We start from the raw sequence: 22,396 nt of genomic DNA, 5'->3' as shown, positions 1-22,396 counted from the left end.
GTGAGTTCAATCCCTGCATATGTGTGGTCTGCAGAAGAAAACTCAGCTGCCACTAGGCCTTCCCATTGGTACCTCACTTAAATATGCATCATATTAGAGAAGCAGGGATTTTTAAAGATGAAGCTAACATTTAATCACAAGATTTTAAGATCTTCCCCTCCCCCATATTAATAGAAGCCAAATGTTATCGTCATAGTCTAAAGGTCCTGAGAAACCACTCTGGTTTGAATTTGCTGTGTAAGTGAGGCGTGGTGACATACAATAATTGACAGATTTCAGAGTAGCAGCCGTGTTAGTTTGTAATCACAAAAAAGAAAAGGAGTACTTGTGGCACCTTAGAGACTAACCAATGTATTTGAGCATAAGCTTTCGTGAGCTACAGCTCACTTCATTGGATGCATTCGGTGAAGTGAGCTGTAGCTCACAAAAGCTTATGCTCAAATAAATTTGTTAGTCTCTAAGGTGCCACAAGTACTCCTTTTCTTTTTTGCAAATAATTGACAGAAAACACAAGGAAGAAGCAAGAAAAACATTAAAAGCAACAACAACAACAAACTGTTGTATCAAACTCTACTAATAATACTTTGAAAAGTATTTTGCTCAGGCATACTAAAACATGACTATACTTTTTGCCTAGATATTTTCCTGACTATGATCAAATAAAATCCTACCTCTGTTTTTTTTTTTTGTAAACTTCCATACTTTAAATTATCTTCTCCAATTTCATCTACAGTCTGGGGCCTAACTATTAATGCTTCTGTGGCATCCGTAAGAAATGAAGAAATATCATGTAGATGAGCTATATAAAGAAATATTGGAAAACAAATTTATTACAAACAAAAATATCCATGATATCAGTCTTAAAATCAGATAAATGTGTGCTAGACAGTCACTTGAACTACATGAAAGATGGTCCAGTTGTTACAGGATTAACCTGGGACCATGGAGACTCAGGTTAATTCCCTATTCCACTTACTCACTCTGTACTTCAGTTTTCCAATCATAAAGTGGGGACAATAGCACTTCCCTACCTCACAGAGCTGTTGTGAGGATACATAGATCTTCAAAAAAAGGTTATGTGGCACTCAGATATTAAAGGAATAAAAGTCATATAAATACCATAGATAGATAGATAGATAGATAGATAGATAGATAGATAGATAGATAGATAAACAGGGCAATAAGGGGGAATAAGAATCACCTCTGCACAGGAACCTACACTATGGGTCCAGACTATGGGTCCCAGAGCAGGGGAGCAGGAAGGAGTGGGAGATGGGCAGAGACCTGGCGCTGCCTCCCAACACACAACAGCCAACATTAATAAGCTCTCATGTAAATTGCTGCCAGTAGAGGCTTACTGCTCGGGTAGTGTAGTTTATGTACACCCTTTACTTGTAGCCATGCCTAAAGGATACAATTTAGCCCACAGTAAAGTGCTTCTCAATATGAGTCAGGGTGGAATAATTGGAAACTAAGCCTACTATTATTTTTAAAAAAATAAACTGTCCAAGCAGGGCTAATAAGCTATGCCAGTGTATGTCACTGAAAACTACAGGAAGACTGCAGCTTGTCGCTGTGGACAACTTAACCGTGCAATGATACTCTGGCAATTGAAATACAGACTTCATAATGTCGGTATTGCAGAGTCTATAAATCCCAAAAGACTTATGGGCTAGTTCAGTGCTTCTCAAATGCAGCCACCATGGCCACATGCAGCCACCAGGGCCTTTTCTTTCAGCCACAGCCTCCTAGCAGTGGAGGGGAAATTGGAGGGAAAGCAGTGGCCCCTCCTAACAAGCCCGCTCTGGAGACACAAACATTGGAGGAGCAGACAGCCAGTGAGTTCCCTGCCTTCCCAGAGGTGCTGGGGTCATACTTCAGCCCTGGGGCTTTGGGCCCCATCCCCCAGGCACGGGGCTTCAGGCTCCCGTCCCCTAGGTTCAACTCCCCGCTCCCATTGCCTCTGGCCCTGTTGCCTCCCTATCCACCTCCCCATCAAGGACTTAATTTGTCCCTGGGCTTGCCATGGCTGAGTATATCTGCTGTGAAAAGGGATATTTGTATTTGTTAATACCCCTTTTCACAGCAGACTTAGTAGCTAGCTGGGAGGCTGTGAAAAGTAATGTTAACATACAAATATCACTTTTCACAGAAGGAGACTTACTAGCTAGCAACCAAAAAAGCAAAATAAACAACAAAAAAGACAAGAACTTGCAAAGCACCTTATTTGTGTTTTTATTCTGTTCAGGTCCAGTAAAGAATAGAGACAATTGTATATTTTTATTATTGAGTCTACAAAAAAAAACCTTACATAAATAAATTACAATGATTTGGACACGTGTATGTGCATATTTATTTGTTTGTCCTAAAGCTAATTAGGTATTTTAGGAAAAATTGTCAGTGTGGCCACCAGCAAGAGTTGGTGGCCGCACTCTGAGGCCACCAAAAAATTTGTTGTGAGAATCTCTGGGCTAGATTGTGCCTTAAGGCACAGTACTATACATTTGGTGATGTGTAAGCAGCACAGCATCTAGGAGCAACACCATTAGACACTGTACCTCAACGACATCCCTTCAAGACACAGTTCCCCCCCATCCCTCTTGCTCCATGGTGGGCAGTAATTTGCTACTGGCCTATACCATTCCCCTGTACCACTGTAAGGATGGAGCAGGAGTTCTGTCCATTCCCTATCCTCAACTACCCTCAAACTTTCAAGAAAGCTTCTCTAGAAGAGTAATACCCAAGAAATTTCATATAGATGTGGTTATTTCTGGCATAGCTTTTGGCCAAATTAAGTTTACAACATCTTATCCAAAGCCCAAAGAAGTCAATGGAAAAGATAAACATTGACTTTGAAGGATTTTGTATCAGGCCCTTAATGGAAAACTAAAAACATACTACTTTTGCTCCAAAACAACTTTGGTACTTCAGTATTCCCAAGGATAAAAGATAGTTTTAAAATAAAAAGGTTACTATATATAACAAACACAACAAAAGCAAAAGCAAAAAAACCAAAAAAACAAAAAAACCCACCACCAACGAGCCACCACTTATTTACCTTGTATGGACTTTCTTAAAGATAGGACAAGAACATCAAAAAGCTTCTGTATAAGATCATCAATCACAGTCTTCACAGGATTGCAATTAACAATTAAACAATCTATCTTGATGGTGCTTTAATATTCAATATAACAAATTCCAAAATATAAAAGAAAAAGAGAAAAAAATTAAAGGTAATATGCTCATCATGATACTTATTATATAATAAACTTCAAAAACTGTCATTTCAATACTTTATACATTATCTTCAATATTTTCATAGTTTTACAACTTAATATTTTACTAAGAAAACTGTTCATATAGAAGTGCATAAATAAATGTGTCTTAATGTGTGTATATGTAATTACGTTCAAATACTACAATAACTGTATATACAATTTTACTGGAAGCAATTATAAGCTAAGACCCTAACCCTGCAAATACTTATACATGTACTTAACTTTACACATGAATAGTATCACTAAAGTCAAAGGGGCTACTACACATGAATAAAGTAAATTTCATTCTTAAGTACTGGCAGGTTTGGGGCTTTAGATCTTGATCCTGCAAGAGTATCTGCTCACCCAGACTTCTGCACTCTTGCAGCGCACTGACATCCATGTGGATGGGAATTCACAGGTACAAGGGTCCACACTGGCATATCTCAATATGGGATCAAGGCCTCAGGGCCCAATCCTACAAATATTCAGGCATATGTATTACTCATGAGCATAAGTGTTTTCAACATCAGGCCCTAAAGGCCCCAAGTACTTATTAACTGGAATAGTACTTCATGAATTCAACTGTTAAGAGCTGCAAGCGCTATGCCTGATGTATGTGTTTGATCAGGCCTTCATCTATAAGGGCCTGACTCAATTCCCATGAAGTCAATGGGAGTCTTTCAATTGATTTCAGTGGGAGTTGGATTGGACTCAAAGTCATAAAATTCTGTAACACTAAGCTGAAGAACAAGGAGTTAAAAAAATTATAAAAGGTACACAGACGTTAAAAAACAGTGCTGAAATTCTGCCTAATTTTTTTCATATAGAACATATATTTCTATTACACTATTTCCACTACAGTGATTGGCCAGTGAAAGAGTCCATTGTTCACACATAAAAATGTTTAGATAAACTGTACCTTGGAAGGCGTTCTACTTCTTTCCCTTTCCCTTTTAACGCTTTAAAGTTTTTTTCCCAGTCTTGTTCACCAGAAAGATGTTTTTCCACCAGAGTTTCCATATCTACTTGTCCAATTATAATCCATTCCTTTTCAACATTGTATTTGATTATGAGGAAAATAAGTAAGATGTTAAGATTGTGAAACATTACTTGACATTAATATTAATAAAAAGAGTAATCTATTTTTATGTTCTTAATCTATCATTTGTTAAAATATTTTGCACCTTTTCCACTCAATCATTTTAACCATAACAACTGGAGGTTCTCTTCTTCACACAAAGATACTTTCCATTAGTCAGTGCTCAAATCAGAAGGCATAGAAAGGTACGACATGGCCACACTTTTTAATGATACTGTAAAACAAACCTTGAACAAGGAGTGACAGTCTCTTACAATATTAAGATTTCAATGGGAACTACAAATATATTTCAAGGTAGGCATGTGCTTAAGGGTTCTGTTGACTAGGGATGGACTTACTCATATGCTTAAAATTAAGCACATGTGAAGTGCTTTGCTAAATCAGGACCAGAATGTACAGAGACCGGGGTGCTGGAACAATTTGTATAGTGGGAGTGCTGAGAGCCATTGAATGATGCTGTAAACCCTGTATATAATGGAAACTACTTCAAGCCAGGGGATGCTGCAGCACCCTCAGCGCCCCTAGTTAAAGCACCTATGACAGAGACTAACAAAAATCAATGTTCCACTTCTTCTAAAATGATTCATCCCTAAAATAATTGTAATTAGGTCTAAAACGATAAGTCTTAATCAAAACACTGTACAAACCTTAAATTGGTTTGAAACTTCTGCTAGTCTTCTGAACAAATCCTCTGCTTTATTGAAAGTAGTCAGAAATCCACTTGCATTTCTTTCAGTCATAATAGTGAAGATGGACTCCTCTTCTGTTTCACTCACTCCTCTAAACTGATTTGGAAGGGAGATGAACCTCTTCATTTCTCTGTAGTATCTAGCTCGTACTTCTTCAAAAGGAGGTTTGAATTGTAATCTTCCTTGTCTAGAAAGAGAAACAAACCATATAAAAATTAATATTTTAGTCAATTTCCAGCTACAATATTTTAACAATAGGAAAAAATATCTTACTTATAAGTTAAATCAATATTTATTTCTGGTAGATTCTCATTGAGTGCCTCCAAACCCATTTGATATTGATGCTCCAGAGCTTTATAGAGTTGATGATTCCAGTGTTGTCTCCATGCTTTCATATCACGAGGAAGGAAACCCTAAAATGTAATAACATTTATTTAATTTATATATCTTTCCTCAGTGCATAATTAGACTGTGGAACTAGTGCCACAAGATGTCATTGAGCCCAGGAACTTAGTAAGATTCAAAGAGGGACAAGATGTTTATATGGATAATAAGAAAAAGTGTTATAACACTTAATGCAAACAAAGAGTTTTGTTAGGGATAAAAATATCTCATGCTTCAGGGCTTAAGACAAACTCTATTACATGTTAGGATGAGGTCTTTATGGAAGCACATTATCCCACATCTGTCTACTGTGGAGTGCCTGCACCTTCCTCTGAAGTATCTGGTACAGGCCACAGTTGGAAATAGGATACTGGACTAGATGAGCCATGGGTCTGATCCAGTGTGAAAATATCTATGTTCCTATGATTTAGAAGCCTATCTTCAGATACCTGTTATTGAAAATCCTGTGTGATTTGAAAAATTAGTATTACTTAATAAATAGATTTTAGATGATGTCTCTCAAAGCAAGGACATTAGTCACTGAAGACAGTTTCTACAGGAGGAAGAAAGCACATTAGCAGGAGTGATTAAAGAGAATTTTACTGGAATCTGTTGTATTGCACTGTGAGGAAGTCTTCAGCTATAACAAGCACTTCAAAGTCAGTAAAAAGTTACTTTGTAAACCAATCACACGACTGCAGCAAATTTTCAAAGGACAAAAGGAACGATAAATTTCTTAACTGATCATTCTTCTTCTGTTAACAGTTTCTCTCCTCATTCATCAAAAATGGATTATTCCTCTCACCTGTGGAATTCAGACAATCTAAAGTTGTTCCTGAAGTCTCCAGGTCTGAGCCCCGCCTTTGAACTAAGGCCCCCAGAGGAGTTCTTCCAAAGCTCTAGAAATACTCCATCAATTAAGAAACCAATTTAAAACTGTATAAGGTAACCTTAAGGAGGCAATTATGTTTAAGTCCCTCTTTAGAGAAAAAGTTAACATATTACAAATTGCATTCTGGTCATTTACTAGACTACCAGGGTGGGGTGAATGAGGAGAACTGTTAACAGAAAGAACATTATCAGATAAGAAATTTCTCATTCTGCTGCATAGCTACTCTCCTCATATATAATAAATGGGAAGTAGTGAACAGTAATTCACAGAAGTGGAAGGAGAGGACAAAGCAGAATTGTAATTATTATTACAATAGAATAATAAGCAGAAATGGAAGTTCCCTCCACCTGATGCAAGAGCTTTGTAATTTAAGGAATTATTTGCAGCATCTTTCTACTAAAGGATGGTTCTGCAGAGGAATGGAAAGCCACTTTGCAAATCTTCCTTGGATGAGGCTCAGACTATTTCTTCTCACAATGCAATTAAGTATCTTGTAAAAGGAACCCCAATTCTCTCCATGAATGGTTTCCCAAATGCATAGCATGTCAGCTGGTACAGGATTTTAACATCTTGCCTGAATAGAGTCCCTAAGACCCTGCCATTTTGGATGGAATAAGATGAACAGGGGAAATTGGTGTGTATACTCTGTATGCTTTAGAGCTCTAGGAATTCCCATTTCTGCCACAACCTTTCCAAGAGAGTGCCAGGTTTGGAACAAATTATGATAGAACTATTTCCCAAGGACTGTGGAAAGAAGAATTTACCTTGGGCAGAAAGGTTTCTGGAGCAGTAAGACATTTTCTCATGACAACAGCAGTTTGGCTCTTGAAAAGATAATTGAACTAATTTCAAAACCTGTCTTTTGGAGGTAATGGCAACTAAAAAGGCTGCCATAGGCTTGTCTAATCTATCACTCTGATTAATTTTGACATGTGATACTCAGTTGGGGAGTCTGATATGCCTGTCAAACTGTTATCCTGTTATGATGTTTGGTTTTAGGACCCCCACAAAATATCCTGAAGGGACTCTAGTGCAGCTGAGATCACCAGAACTTTCTGATTCTTTTAATTATTTGTTAGTATTATGGTAACATCTACAGGCCAGGGACCCATTGGGCCAGGGTCCCATTTACAAACAAGAAACCGTCCTTTCCTCTGAGAGTTTTTTGCATCCCTTCACACCAGAAATGAAACCTGACCAGATCAATAAATGAAATTTCCTCCATGAGTTCAGTCTCGATACCAAAATATATCAATGAGATTAACAGAGAATTCCTTCCAAATTATTCTTCTCTTTTAATACCCAGACTGTTAACTGTTAACTATTGCTTCAATATGTCTGGTCTTTGTGCTGATGCAATGGATGTTCCTTGGTTCTCTATCAAATGCAAAAACATATGCATTCTATGTTAGTGGACTAGAAGGACTCCAGCTCTCTCTTTTTCCTCATTTATGTATCTTTTATTTGAACTGTCTTGACAGGAAGCAGATTATTAGGATGGAAGACCAATGAATTACTAAACATGGTTACAAAGGAAAGCCACTACACTGCCACTACAAAGCAATCGTGTCGTTGCCAAAAGCTTCAGTGGCATGATGAGAATACCTATGATGGACATAAACTGAATATCCAGTCAGACCATCTCAAGAACCTAGCTAGAGATCGATCCAGGTGGTACTCAATCTGCAAGGACGGTATGTCTCTGTGAGATTTGCCAAGACAATGACGATGATGATGATGATGATAATATTCTTCTCTGCCCACAACATTATTTCCATTGACTCTGAGAGAAGCTTTGCCCTCTATTACTCCCTGGTTTTGGAAGCCAAATAAACATTCAAGTTCAGAGCATAAGCCAATTTCTAACTAACAGATAGAAGAACAAAACTTTTCTTGGGGGCAAGTTATTCTATAACTGCCCATATAGAGTTCCTTGCATCTTCCTTTGATGCAACTGGTATTGGTCTCTCTCACAAACAATATTGGACTCAATGTACTGCTGGTTTGCTCCGGTAAGGCCATTTCTATGTTTTAGAACTGTCAAAGTAAATTAAAAGGATGTGTACTCTGTGCACCTTACAGATTTTTAGCATCTCGAAGTGTGAGGTTAAGGGAGTAGATGTTCTTCTTTTTTGAGAGAGAGGGACCATAACCCCTTGGTCATCTTGTCTTCCAGTATGCTACCTATCCTGCAGGTATGCTTCCCCTGCCCACTGCAAGTAAGAAAGGGTCTAGAGTAACAACTGGGTTGGCTTTCAGCACATTGTCTGTACTTACCTGCCCAGAAAGGGGCATTTGGATGTGATAAAGGAATGATGCCTAATTCTGCATTGCATCTAGTGAGTTATTCCGTATCTTCAGAAGGAATTTCCAAAGGCACATTTTCAGAAATCCCATTCAGGGAATGAAACAAATGCATGGCACCAACTATCCTGGCTGCTGGAGATAACTAGCTATGCATGACAACTGCCAGAAAATGACTGATGCAATGAAGTTTTTGATCTGAGAGAATCTTTACCATAGTGGTAAAATTACAGACTGAGACATGTCTATTTTGACCCCTAGATGAGCAATTTTTTGCTTTGTGTTGAAAAGGCTCTTGTTGATTTCGAAGAACTGGTGGGTATGAATCCTTTCCAGCAGCTAGCATGTTATGTGTGGGTCTGTTTCTCTGGACACGGCGCTGATTGGGCTGTTGTTCAGGAACAGGTATATATTTATGACTTTTGCCTGAGCCTTGTTGTTACTACCACTAGCCAAAGTGTCTGGGTGCAGACAGTATATCAAATGGAAAAATACTGTGCAGCAATTGCAAACTTTTCCTGCATGAACACTCATTTCCTCTAATTATGAGGATTTTGTTGGTTTTGGAAGAAAACTTAATTTGGTCTTCCTGGGGAGCTTCTGCTCCGGATTTTTCTTTCTGATATGGCAATAGTCTCCTTTTGAATACACTTGGTGTTGGTAGCAACCAGTAGACTGCTATGCTGGATTTGATGGTGAGGCTTGAAACCTCTCTGCATTCTCAGCTACTAATTTCTCTAATGTTTTCTCAAACATCCTTAAAGTTAACTACATCAAGAAAAAATTGTCAAAAAAATAATACTGAAATCCAGTACCACTCAAGGCTTTACTCAGTAAACCAGGACCCATTTTGAACATCTATATATCTTAGGCATATATGGCTCCCATTATCATATCTGAGTGCTTCACAATCTTTAATGTATTTATGCTCAAAAAATCCCTGTGAGGTAGAATGCTCCTATTATTCATATTTTTACAGATGGGGAACTGAGACGCAGAAAAGTTAAGTGACTTGCCCAAAGTCACACAGGAAACCTGTGGAGGATCAGTGACTCGAACCCAGGTCTCCAAAGTCCTAATCTAATGCTTTAATTACTGGACTCTCGTTCCATCTTTTCAAATGCTTCTACATAGAAATGAATAAAAAATAAAATTATAGATCCAAGTGATCAAAAAAAAAACAAACCACCAACTTGTTCCACCACTAGGGGAAAAAATTCCGGTGAGCTGAGTTGAAAGATGGCCTTAATTCTGGAGCCTCCATCAACAACACTTGACTACCTCTGAATTCCACAGGTGACAGGCATTACCCATTTGCGGAGGAAAAAAGCTGTTCAGCAGAAAAATGTTTTTCTTTTAGTTCATTTCCCTAAATATTACAAAACAGCACACAAACAGCTTTTACAAGAATAGTGAAATTAAACTTTTTAAAAAAATATTGACTTCAAGGTAATGTTGCAAAGCTTTAAAAATTGAATTTATAAAAAACAGTTAGAAAACAAAAGTACTAGCAGAATATGTGAAGAATCAAAAATGTGCTTAGTTTATTTCAGTGGTTCTCAAACTGTGGATCGGGCCCAAAGTGGGTTGCAACCCAATTTTAATGGGGTCACCGGAGCCAGCATTAGACTTGCTGGGGTCTGGGTTTGAAGCCTGAGCCCTATCACCCCAAGCTGAAGCCAAAGTCCAAGGGCTTCAGCGCAGGACAGCAGGGCTCTGGCTCCACACACCCCCTCCCTCGCCTGGGGTCATGTAATAATGTTTGTTGTCAGACGGAGGATCGCGGTGCAATGAAGTTTGAGAACTGCGGGTTTATTCATTATTCATACTGTGCAATTCAGGAGTTGGTAACAGACATTGCAAGCTGAATATTTCCTTTGCCTACCTGCAAACACCTGACTATAGTATTCCAGGTTTGCTAAGGATATCACAACCATTTAAGAATATAATCCCATAACTGCTGATTCATAGATTCATAGATATTAAGGTCAGAAGGGACCATTAGGATCATCTAGTCTGACCTCCTGCACAACGCAGGCCACAGAATCTCACCCTTTCCCTCCTGCGAAAAACCTCTCACCTATGTCTGAGCTATTGAAGTCCTCAAATCTGATGTCAATAGAAAAACTCCCATTGACTTAAATGGAATCTCAAAAGAAGAGCATTCCTTGCTGTGGCTTATGTAGTAGCAGTGTCACCAACTCTTATTGTTAAAATATGATACTGTGTAATTAGGACTTGGCAGGTAAGGAAAGAAAAAAAACCCCTCATCATTATTTAAAACAGTGGACACCAACTGGTCGATCACAATCTCCATCTGCACAGTGGGGCTGCCACTAAGATAGGCTCCTGGCTTGCCCTGGCCCCACACCGCTCCCAGAAGCGGCCAGTGCAGCTCCACGGGTGGGCGGAGGCAGGGGTCTCCCTACGCACACTGTTCGTACCTGTAAGCACCACCCCCCGCAGCTCCTATTGGCCAGAGATGGGGAGCTCTGGCCAATGGGAGCTGCAGAGGCATTGCTTGGAGACAGGGGCAGTGCGCCGAGCCAGGTGCCACCACCCTCACCCCAGGGCCACAAGGGACATGTTGCAGCTTTTCAGGAGCCGTGTGGGGCCAAGGTAGGCAGGGAGCCTGCCTCAGTGGCAGCCACACTGCACCGCTGACCGGGAGCCGCTGGAGGTCCATGCAGCCCGGCAGAAGGCCATACCCCAAGCCCCAGCCCTGAGATCCTCCCAGAGCCAGCACCCCAAACCCCCTCCTGCACTCTCAACCCTCTCTTGCACTCCAGCACTGAGCACCTCCAGGAGCCAGCACCCATACTGTCTCCTGCACCCCAATCTCCAGCCCTGACCCCCCTCCCAGCGCCAGCACCCTGAACCACCTCCTGCACCCCTCACCCCCTCCTGCACCTCAGCACCCGCCCCAGGCTCAGCCCAGAGTCCCCTTCCACACTGTGAACCCCTCAGCCCGAGCCCAGAGCCCACACCCCCTCCCAAACCCCAACCCCTTACCCCAGCCCGGTGAAAGTGAGTGAGGGTGGGGGAGAGACAGTGACAGAGAGAGGGGGAGATGGAGAGAGTGGGGCGGGGCTTTAGGGAAGGGCTGGGGCCTCAGGGAAGGGGCGGGGTAAATTCTGGATTACCCTTAAATTCAAAAAGTGATCTTAGGTGTAAAAAGATTGGAGACCACTGATTTAAAAAATAAATGCATGTCTAAATTTAAAGTCTACACATATATCCTTTGCTGCCTTGGGATCTTAGGGTTTTGGAACAAAAGCTTTGTAGTTCACCTTTGCATTTTTATTATTAATTCTTCTTTGTTACTGAAAATTCCATTTGAAATTACTTCATAGCCTACAATACAATAATTAAATCATGCCTGTGACTCAAGGCTGGCGAAACCAGATCTAAGTTCCTGTAGTCCATCTTTCCAACGCTGCTGCTGCCGCAGAAGATCAATATTCATGAGAACTACAACCTATAGAAAAAAGAATTTAGAATGTGCTAAATATTGTACTATTAATTTGTCATCAATGAAAATGGAAGAAAGTATGGTCCAGAAAAGGTTATTTCAGTTTCATTATTAAAACATACCTTTTCAATGAAGTTAGTATGCCACTTTCTTAGTTTTCTGTTTTCAGTGGAAAGCCGTTCAGCAGCAGCTTGTAGTTTTTGAATATATGCTTCTAATTCTTTAGGGTTATCCCATGTTATTTGTGTCTTTCCCCGAGAGCCAGCTTTCGAATGCTTGGGGGAAAAAATAAAAAAGCAAATGTTGCAAGGTTGAAAGATAAATATAGAGCTAAATCATCAGTTTGCAATCTAGGCCACAGTAAGGGACAGCTTCAGAAGGAGATTGTGACTTTGAGTCAATCTTTCTCACGGTCTCCCTACAGCTCCAGGAAGGAGTATATTGTCGCAGCATATGCTCTGTAACACATCAGTGTAACTAAATCAGTGACTGGGTTAAGGGGGAGGAATCAAAGCTCTACCCATTCCCCTCCAGCCTGACAGAGATGCCTAGCCACTATGCACAGCCTGGGACGGCACAAGTATGCCACATATCCCCTCTACTCCCTTGCATCTTTGCTCAAAGTGAACCATGAACTGATCCACAACTAGTTACTTCTCCAAATTTACACATTCTCCATGGAAGTAGTAACTGTTTAAAAGTACATTGTAAAAACTTCTATTGTCATACGATCTGACTTGCAGTTTATGTGGATGACATAGACATTTTTGTATTTTTCCTTGTTTGTTGGAACATATCTTGCTAAGGTTATATTTTAAAAATTACAGAAGAAGGGCTATGCTTGTGTGAGATTTTGAATACATTCCTGACTTAAGAGATGCAGCACATGATCTGCAGCCCAGGGAGAGGGGGGCCATAATGGCTTTAAGCCATCTTTATGCCCTCCAATCCTGGGCCATTCTGGGAGTTGGAGAGACTCCACTGCAACCTACTGTTAGTCCTGCAAGACTGTCTAAGTTATAGCAGCCTCCCCAGACTGCTCTATGAGCCACAGTGGCCTCCCAATCTCCGCAGCACTGCATGCTGTGACCCCACCCCAACATGTCCCTCCAGTCCCCAGCTATGCCAGGGCTTGTGAGAAGTTCTCTGGAGGCCCTGTTCCAGCTGCCTTCAACAGTGCTTGCACTGGGTAACCTTCTTTAATTAGATATGGGGCTCTTAGAGCCTCTTTGCAGCATTCATGCCCTTTACACAGCATAAAGGGGCCCAAGCAGAACAGTGGATCATACCAGACTATACCCAGGAAACAATGAAACTCATGATGTACAGAATGTTTGTCAATGAATAAAGTAAATAAACAGCAAAAATAGAGGAAAACATTCTTCAGTCTTTCTCTTATAGTAATCTCAAGAGTTATCTGTACCAATGCTATGTTAAATAAATTCAGACAATAGGGTAAAGTTTTAAAGTGATAACATCCCTTTAAAGTAGGGAATGAGAAGGAAGAAAAGAAAAACATACATTAATGTCACCAATTTGGACACTTTCTAAAAATCTATATTTCAAACTCCTTAAAATAAGGTTCTAGTACTTCCTTTAAAAAATGGTGAGCTTCTTCTTAAATGACTGTAAACCAACACCTTTTTGCATATAGAGAATTTTTAATTTTTCATCTAAAATTATAAGCTGTTTATTTTCAAACAGTCCAAAATAGTCTCAGAAATCATAAACCTAAAGAGGGAGAGAATTCCAAAAGCCACATTTTTTGATGATCTACGTTTTTAGAGACATAAGAGCTAAACTATTCCTTTTAATTAATTTCATTTCAAGAATAAACAACATATATATCATATGTACTATATAGACAAAAACTGTTAAAGAAAGGGGTTGCAGAAAATTAAAAATAATAAATTAAAATTAAAAATTAAATTAAAATAAAATAATATACATGATTTGTCAAGATATAACAAATTACACTTTTACCCCAAGTTGGTCCTTATAGGCGTCACCTGCAAGCCTCCCCACCACACACATACACACCAAGCAAAGGCCTCGGTAACTATGTGGACCTTACAAAATGCCCTAAAGGGCAACAAATTCAAGCTATTTTGAGCTTACAGGAAGAGCACTCATAGGCCTTCAAGAACAGTAATCTGCCTCCAGCCCCAAAATGTTCAAAGCTGAGGCCTGTCCTCAGTTGACCTCAATAGTCATAGTGATAAATAGAGAGCCTCTTGGAAAACCAGGACCCAAATCATATAGTGCTTTACAGTTCTTGAATTGCACCTGAAAGTAAATAGGAAACCAGTGCAAATTTCTGAGAACTGTTGTAATATTTTTTCATATCACCACCATTACTGAAGCACACAGCCACATTCTGCCCCATCTGTAGCTTCCAACTGGTCTTTAAGGATAAAAAGCACATTATAATAATCAAATATGGAGATAAAAAAAGCATAAGTAACTGTGGAAAGAACCGTATCTGAAAGAAATGGTCATAATTGTCTAGCTAAGTGCAGATGAAAGAGACGTTCTTGGTCACTAAAAGCTGCAGTTATAAAATCAATAGGCTAATAAATAATCACAAAAAGATAACGGCACATGAAATACAATGCCAAAGTTTAAAGCAACAAAGAAGGATTCCTTTACCTTAATTATCTGTTCAAATGCTAAGGCAGACTGTAACATCATTGGCTTCTGACTCTGAATCATTTGTTGATCAATTGAATTGTAAAAATGTGCCACCTATAACACAACGGGATTTACTATAAGCAGCATATTTCCATTTATATGCCAATAGTTTTCAATACTTATAATATATTCCTGAAAGTATTGCCCAATTCCAATATTTTCAAGACTTACACTTTATCAATATGATTTTTAATAAGATATTTAACAAGTATATATAGCACGCCTTTTAGAGCATGTGATCATGTCTCCCTTTAGTAGCTGGCCCTAGCAATTATAAGTTTGTACCTAAAGAGGCTATATTTACCTTAAGTGGAAAATTGCTAATGGCTCTCTTTATTATAATGTCTCATAATCAATTTCAAAAACAGGTTAATTTTTAATACTACACTAAACATTTATGTGTGTCTATTTCTTTATTTTTGTTCAGTTTTTAGGATTAAATTTATTTCCAATATTATCATCATTCAATGTTTTTAAATTGTTCAAGAAACACTGTAGCTTTAATAAAGATAAAGGGTTATAGCAGAAAGCTTATTAGCCTGATAATCAAATGACAATATAATGGTCTGGAAATACTCTACCATTAATGCATAAAGATCAGTACAGATAGTGGTTATGGTTTATTATCTCATACCTGCTTGAGGATAACTGCTTGCTTGCAGAATTTTTGTGCAGTGTTTGCAACTTGTTGTATTTTAGCAGGAATAACAAAGCCAAGTGCAGATAATTGACGTACTTCTCTTAGGAGAGTCACCAAACGATCTGAATAATGTATTTTTAATTCTCCATCACAATGATCCAGCTCCATAATACGACTACTAGCTTGCATGCTAAACCAAAATTAATATTAAAATTTACCAAGTATAATTTGTCCAGGATCCTTTCCAAAATGCTGGATAACATTTACTTTTTTCTGACTATTTTTTATTTTGAAGTTGTTCATTCTATGATTCTATATGTTAATCCAGTAACCTCTATTACTATCCAAAACCTCTGAAGATTAGCAACAAGAACAAGACATAACAGAATTTCATTTTAACCTTTGTTTTTACTCAGAAGTTTGTCAGGCACATTGTTTCTTTAGTTCCCACCCAGGGCTACTCTGAGCACTCTTTGGATTCACAACCATGCAAGGGGACTTCCAGTCTGAATCTGACAGGGCTCACGTGACACTCAGCCATGTGAGGTGGAGGAAGAAAGAAACTCCAGGACAGAACCAATTTGAGGATTAGAAACTCAGACCACCAGCAGATACAGAAACATTTGCATCAGACACAGCAATACTGGTGGGGGAAGAAAAGATGAGCCACAAATCCCCTACCCCAAGAACTATGCAAAGAGACCTCTCCACCTTTGGGGACACCAGAGTTCCTTCAACAAAAAAACTTCAAAAACAGACTCCAACGAGAGACTGCTCAATTGGAATTAATTTGCAAACTGGATACAATTAACTTAGGCTTGAATAGAGACTGGGAGTGGATGAGTCATTAAATAAAGTAGAAGTATTTCCCCATGTTATTTCTCCCCCCACCCCACCCCCCACTGTTCCTCAGATGTTCTTGTTAACGGCTGGAAATGGCCCACCTTGATTATCGCCACAAAAGGTTTTCCTCCTTCCCCCCCCCTCCTTCCTGCTGGTAACAGCTTATCTTAAGTGATCACTCTCCTTACAGTGTGTATGATAAAACCCATTGTTTCATGTTCTCTGTGTGTGTATATAAATCTCCCCACTGTATTTTCCATCGAATGCATCCGATGAAGTGAGCTGTAGCTCACGAAAGCTTATGCTCAAATAAATTTGTTAGTCTCTAAGGTGCTACAAGTACTCCTTTTCTTTTTTGCAGAGTTCCTCAGTCATTTTTGCTCATGGAATGGAGAGGGCCTTAAGGTCTATTACTCTATGAGAGCCAGCCCAAGGGCAGGAGACTCAAGCTAGCAGAAGCATTTGCAGCATACGGTCAGACACTAATAATGGCATCAGACTATCTTCAGTTTTTGCACTGGACAATCTCACTCCTGTGCTAACTGGCTGTTTGTATCAACCCTCTCCCAGCGCTCCTCAGTCATTTCTCTTCAGCTTTATTCCTTCTGCCCTCCATGCTCCCCTTCCTCCTTTTCTCACCCTCTTTCCTCTGCCTCATTACCCTTGCCTCCCTCTCTTCAATGCCTCCTCTCTCGTTTTCAATTTAGCTAATCCTCTCTCAACAAACCCATTTTAAAAAAAGCCTAACAAAAAGCAAAACCTTGCCAGGCATCACACTATTTATCTGGCTTCTTTGTTGTAACTCTTCACTGTTGCCAACTCTCATGTGAATACCGGTATGCAAGAATTTCATCTTTATTTTTTTTTTAAATTAAGTTGGTAGCCCTCATGTTTGCAGAGGAAAGCTTGAAAGAGTAACCCAAGTGTGTCTTAAGGGTTCAAAAAAAAGAAGGTAAATAAAAAGAACTGGATACCCCAACATTTTTTTTAAATCTCATGATTTTAAAGATAATCTCATGAATGAGTATTTTAACGGCTTTCCTCAATTCATCTTCTGTCTGCCTTGTCTATCTAGACTGTGAGCTATAAGGGACACTGACTACCTGTTATCCTATATTTGTCTAACAGCTAGCACAATGGGACTCCAATCTCATTCAGTCTCTAAGAACTACTGTAACACAAATAACAAATAAAAATAATAATAAAAATGTTCCCAAACATATTTCATTTTGCTTTACCAACCAAGTCTGATACAATCCACAACATTGAAGTGGCTGTGAACTGCCTTATTTTATTTCTCTTATTTATTCTCTCTTCTACACCAGAGCATCACTGTATAGGTCTTCATCAGCTCTTTTTAGATTACACTGTAATACAGACTTTGGTATTAGTTCTTACTGCATACAATATTTTATACTTACCAAAGTCCTGACCGGGGATTCGACAAACCTGACTGAATGTCCCTGGACCAACCATCGAATTGTTCTTGTTCGTAAACCTTAAACTGTTCTAAAAGATCATCTGCATTTTGACGGAACGTTTGAAATCCAGACAAGTCAAAAAGAAGAGCCTCTGCAATCTTGATGGCGTCATCCACCTTAAACACAATCCCATTTGTCAAAGATGAAAGGGGCATAACTTTTGGATTGTATTTTTATTTTAGACACATGATAATAAGTACAAAGATCATTATTTGCAAAACACAAAACATCTAAAGACCAATTGTTATAAAAGGAACTCTCCAAAAAAGGGATCTTTTGGTAAAGCACGTGATTTTCAAGGAACATTTGTGTTCTCTCTTTAAGAGCCAGATATTGTATGTCACAGTCCCTAACCACAGGTCCTTTTCACCCTTTACACTAGTTCTTTTTGAATCTAACATGAACATACTGAAGTCACTTACTCTAGTATAATCTCCAAACACTGACCATTAAAAAACAAACATTAAAAGATATCAACACTACATATTTCAGAGTAGCAGCCGTGTTAGTCTGTATTCGCAAAAAGAAAAGGAGTACTTGTGGCACCTTAGAGACTAAAAAATTTATTTGAGTATAAGCTTTCATGAGCAACAGCTCACTTCATCGGTGAATGCATCCAATGAAGTGAGCTGTAGCTCATGAAAGCTTATGCTCAAATAAATTTGTTAGTCTCTAAGTGCCACACGTACTCCTTTTCTTTTTGCCAACACTACATAGAAAATTTCCATTTACAAATTTTAAAAAAGAATACAGCTGCAGTTACCTAAAGACCTCAATAAACACTCAAAATCTTAAGGAACAGGATTTTGTCAAAATCAAGGGAACCTGCCAGTAGGCTTTGAAATTTGCACTACAGGCCCAAGCACAGAGTACAGTGAAGAGGTGCAGATGGTGGACTGTAAGGAAGGTTAGTACAAGCCCTTTAATATTGGTGTAACATGGTGATCTACCCCTATTTGATTATCAGATCCAGCTAGGAAGGGGTGGGCGATTCCTATAAAGAACTGAGATGGCTTAGTTGGAGGGGAGCTTCAGGAAGGAATTTGGTTCCTGGGGCTGGTCCTAGAACAGGCGGAATGAGACACAAGGGGAAAGGCCTTTGGGCCTCTGCAGCTTGTTTTGGTCAGGGAAATAAATGAAGGTAACTTACTTGTAACAGAGTTCTTCAAGTTAACTCTGCATATTCACTCTCTGGGGACCTGCACCAACCCTTGCAGCAGGACGGTAGAAATTAGTAGCAGTGACCACTAGGTGACCATGCTTCCCCACCCTTCTGCCTAGTGCTCAAGTGTATTTTGAGCATATCAGTATAAAGGGGGTGTGGCACCATTACCACCTCAGTTTCTTCCATCGTTAAAGCGGAAAACCACTGATATTTTAATATGGACTCTGGAGGAATGGAGAAGATGGAGGGGGTATGAATATGCAGAGTCCATCTCAAAGAACTCTGGTTACAAACAGGTAACCTTCATTTCTGCTTTGAGTATTCTCTACATATTCCCACTTTTGGGGTAGTTTGGCAAGCAGTGCAGTAACCTGGATGGAAGGGTGCAGAGTTCTAATTAAACAAGGATTGGAGTAACACTCTACCAAACTGGGCATCCAACTTGGATGCCATATCCAAAGTGCAAGGCTTCACAAAAGTGAATAGTAATCTACGTAGCAGCTTTGCATATCTCAAGGGAATGTGTTTATAAAAGCTGTAGCTATTGTTACTGCCCTAGTAGAATGAACTCTAAGAGGAGTAGGAATGGAAAGAGAAGCCCCTCAGTCTATAATACTCTTCAATGCACTGTCTAACCCACCTAGACAGGAACTGAGATGAAATGTCTTTCCCTTTGATTTACCAGCATATGAAACAAATAACTTAGAAGACTTAAAACTCCTTGTTTTATCTAAGTAGTATGATAGTACTGTCTTGACATCCAACAATTGTAACCTGTCCTCCCTTTCAGATGAATGAGGCTTTGGAAAGAACACCAGTATATTAATAGTTTGATTTACATGAATCTCAGAAACAATTTTAAGAAAAAATTTAGGGTGTGGTCTAAGAAACACTGTGATACACTGTACCTCATAATGACACCCTGTAACCTGCATATTCATTATTCATATATGGCTGTGATATTTCATACAAAGCATGCCGTGTAAGGTATCATATGAAAGGTCATGATCTGTTGAAATTGGTTGTTCTGTCTCAATATGCATATCATTAGTGTGTATAAAGTTATGAGATTTTGCTGTATGGTTTTTACTGAAATATGCTGTAAGTTTGCTAGTGGCATGCAAAAGATCCCTGCCCAGGTGGGGTGTTGACCATACATTAATCAACTGTGTGACTCAGCTATGCAAGCACCACACAAAGGGAACTGATCTTTCACTGTGACTCAGCTTATGACTCATGCTTAGGCTAATGTCTGCCAGGCACATCGGCAAAGGGTATAAAATAAAGGACAGTTGAAGCAGACAGGGGCCTTTCTCCTCTAACCACCTACATTGGAAACAACCGGGATGCCAAGAAGACTAAGATCATCTGAGAAATTTTTTCCAGACTTCAGGAGGGAAGTCTGTGCACTAAGGACTGTAACATCCAGTAGGGTGAGAACAGTGCCTGATTCAAATCCTGTTTAGTTTAAAAATATGCATCCAATCTATATTCCATATTTTCTTTCGTGACCATCTCTGTTCTTTTATGCCTACCACTCATAACCACATAAAATCTATCTTTCTGTAGTAAATAAACCTGTTCTATATTTTACCTAAAACAGTATATCTTGCTTGAAGTGCTTGGGAAACCTCAGCTCAGGAACAAAGCTGGTGCATGTCTTCTCCACATTGACAGAGGGGCAGACTGGGTTACAAACTTACAATTCTCAGACTTCTCAAAGTAGGACAGTAGCACACCTCTGGAGTCCTGAGCTGGAGAAAATTGGTTGGAGCCTCTCTGTTGCTGCTTCATGAGAAGCACTCAAATAACTTGGCTGGGTGTGCCCCTGCCTGTGAATGTCTGTGTAAGTGAAGTACCTGGTGAGCTTTGCAGCTTGTTACAACATCACAGTGTGAAAGGGAGGCCAGGTTGGGAAGCCAGAGGTCTCAACGGTATCCCAGTTACAGGTTGCACTAAGGGGAACACGTCCCAACCATCTTGTCCTTACAAAAAGTACTAAAAGGGTGATCTATCACCAATGCATGTAATTCACTAATTCTTCTGGCTGAAGTAAGTGCTATTATAAAGGACATCTTCACAAATAAATGGAACAAAGAGCAGCACATTATAGGTTCAAATGGTTGTGACAAGTTGAATCAAAACCAATTCCGGTTCCATGGAGGGACAGGGTCTCACACAGGGGGACACAGGTTCAATATCGTTTCAAAAAGTTCTTAACCAGCATATACGAAAAACAGATTTGACAATTACGTGATAATGGTATGCTGCTATTGCTGCTAAATGAACCCTTAATGGAGGGCAGAGACAACCCATTTATTTTTAAGTGTAACAGATATTCCAGAATAAGTTGCACTGGAGCTGGAACTGGGTCAGCACCTTTTCCAGTTGTCCATAAAACAAATCTTTTCCACTTTAACTCATGTTTTGTAGTAGATGGCTTTCTGGAATTAATTAAAACTCTAGGCATCTCAACCAAGCATGATCTTTCTTACTCTGTCAAAGGCCTATCGCTTATGCTGTCAAATGTAACAACCAGTAATCTGGATGTGATACACAGGATTTTGAGCTGCTCTATTTTGTTTCCAAGCACAGCACTGAAAACACTGCTTTGCCGCTATTAACTGAAAAAAGGGGAAAAGCCTACATGAAATTAATTAAATTGCTAAGAAATAGGGTGGCTGCAGTAGACCTTAATATTAAGATCCATAAGATAACAAATAAGTATATATTAAAGAAATAATGTGATTTATAGTTTAAAAGGCTGGTAATTTAAGTGGGCCATCAATGTTGGCACAAAGCCAAGGACAGTGAGATGGCAGTTCTGAGCCGTTTAACCCAGTGGTTCTCAACCCATGGCCCAGTCAGCACACAGCTGTGGCCCATGTGACATCCTCAGGGCCATACAAGTAGTATTGGATGCAGCCCACATATATGGGTTGAGAACCACTGGTTTAACCTATGGCTGGTGTGTTGCTGGGCAAATATGGACTGAGATTAGGTAAAGGTCATTCCAAAACTGCAGGGAGGGGTCAGTCAGACATACTCAGTCCAAAAACATGGGAGGGTCACCATAAATTTAGCAGTTATGATTGGTCTATAAATATGGACCAATCAGAGAGGGTCTGAAGGTGACTGGAGAATAGATATGGGAATGATAGAATTGAAAAATAAGCTAATCAGAACAGGCCAAAAACTGTATATACGGCAGAGAGCAGGCAGGCAAAGGTTGGAACAGGAGAAGGAGAAGATCACAGAAACCTAAAAAGAGCAAAGAACAGCAAGGAAGAAGCAACTGCAGGGTGGCGGCAGCAGTGGTGTTGCTGAGTCACAGCAGAAAGACCCTGACAGAACAGAGGGAGACAGAAGCCGGTGGAAAGTGAACAGGCCAATCATAGTATAGGATACAGAATAAAAAAAGGGTTAATTAATGTGTATGCTTGGGATAATAAAGTTGGATGTCTGTCTTTGTATGT

At 39.5% G+C, this 22,396-nt stretch overlaps 1 protein-coding gene across 3 annotated transcripts in view; it reads right to left on the bottom strand.

The window, feature by feature from the left end:
- Window positions 1–22,396, bottom strand: part of DYNC2H1 (dynein cytoplasmic 2 heavy chain 1) — a 402,215-nt gene that overhangs the window by 362,989 nt on the left and 16,830 nt on the right. For 2 of the 3 annotated variants that reach the window (XM_038380308.2, XM_038380318.2), the window contains exons 11-20: window positions 17,696–17,871; window positions 15,426–15,621; window positions 14,750–14,845; window positions 12,223–12,375; window positions 12,008–12,106; window positions 5,322–5,461; window positions 5,007–5,235; window positions 4,180–4,307; window positions 3,059–3,174; window positions 672–799 (exon numbers count right to left, since the gene is read on the bottom strand). In XM_038380308.2, coding sequence (XP_038236236.1) covers window positions 672–799; window positions 3,059–3,174; window positions 4,180–4,307; window positions 5,007–5,235; window positions 5,322–5,461; window positions 12,008–12,106; window positions 12,223–12,375; window positions 14,750–14,845; window positions 15,426–15,621; window positions 17,696–17,871 — 1,461 coding nt within the window. Of the gene's footprint in view, window positions 1–671; window positions 800–3,058; window positions 3,175–4,179; window positions 4,308–5,006; window positions 5,236–5,321; window positions 5,462–6,237; window positions 9,606–12,007; window positions 12,107–12,222; window positions 12,376–14,749; window positions 14,846–15,425; window positions 15,622–17,695; window positions 17,872–22,396 lie in introns of those variants that run through there. The other variant, XM_043504200.1, reaches the window with a different exon arrangement.

Source organism: Dermochelys coriacea, chromosome 1 (genome assembly GCF_009764565.3).
Source record: "Dermochelys coriacea isolate rDerCor1 chromosome 1, rDerCor1.pri.v4, whole genome shotgun sequence".
NCBI classification, from domain to species: Eukaryota; Metazoa; Chordata; order Testudines; family Dermochelyidae; genus Dermochelys; species Dermochelys coriacea.
Note: the sequence above shows the minus strand (reverse complement) of the source record. Positions and strands in the feature narration are given on the sequence as shown.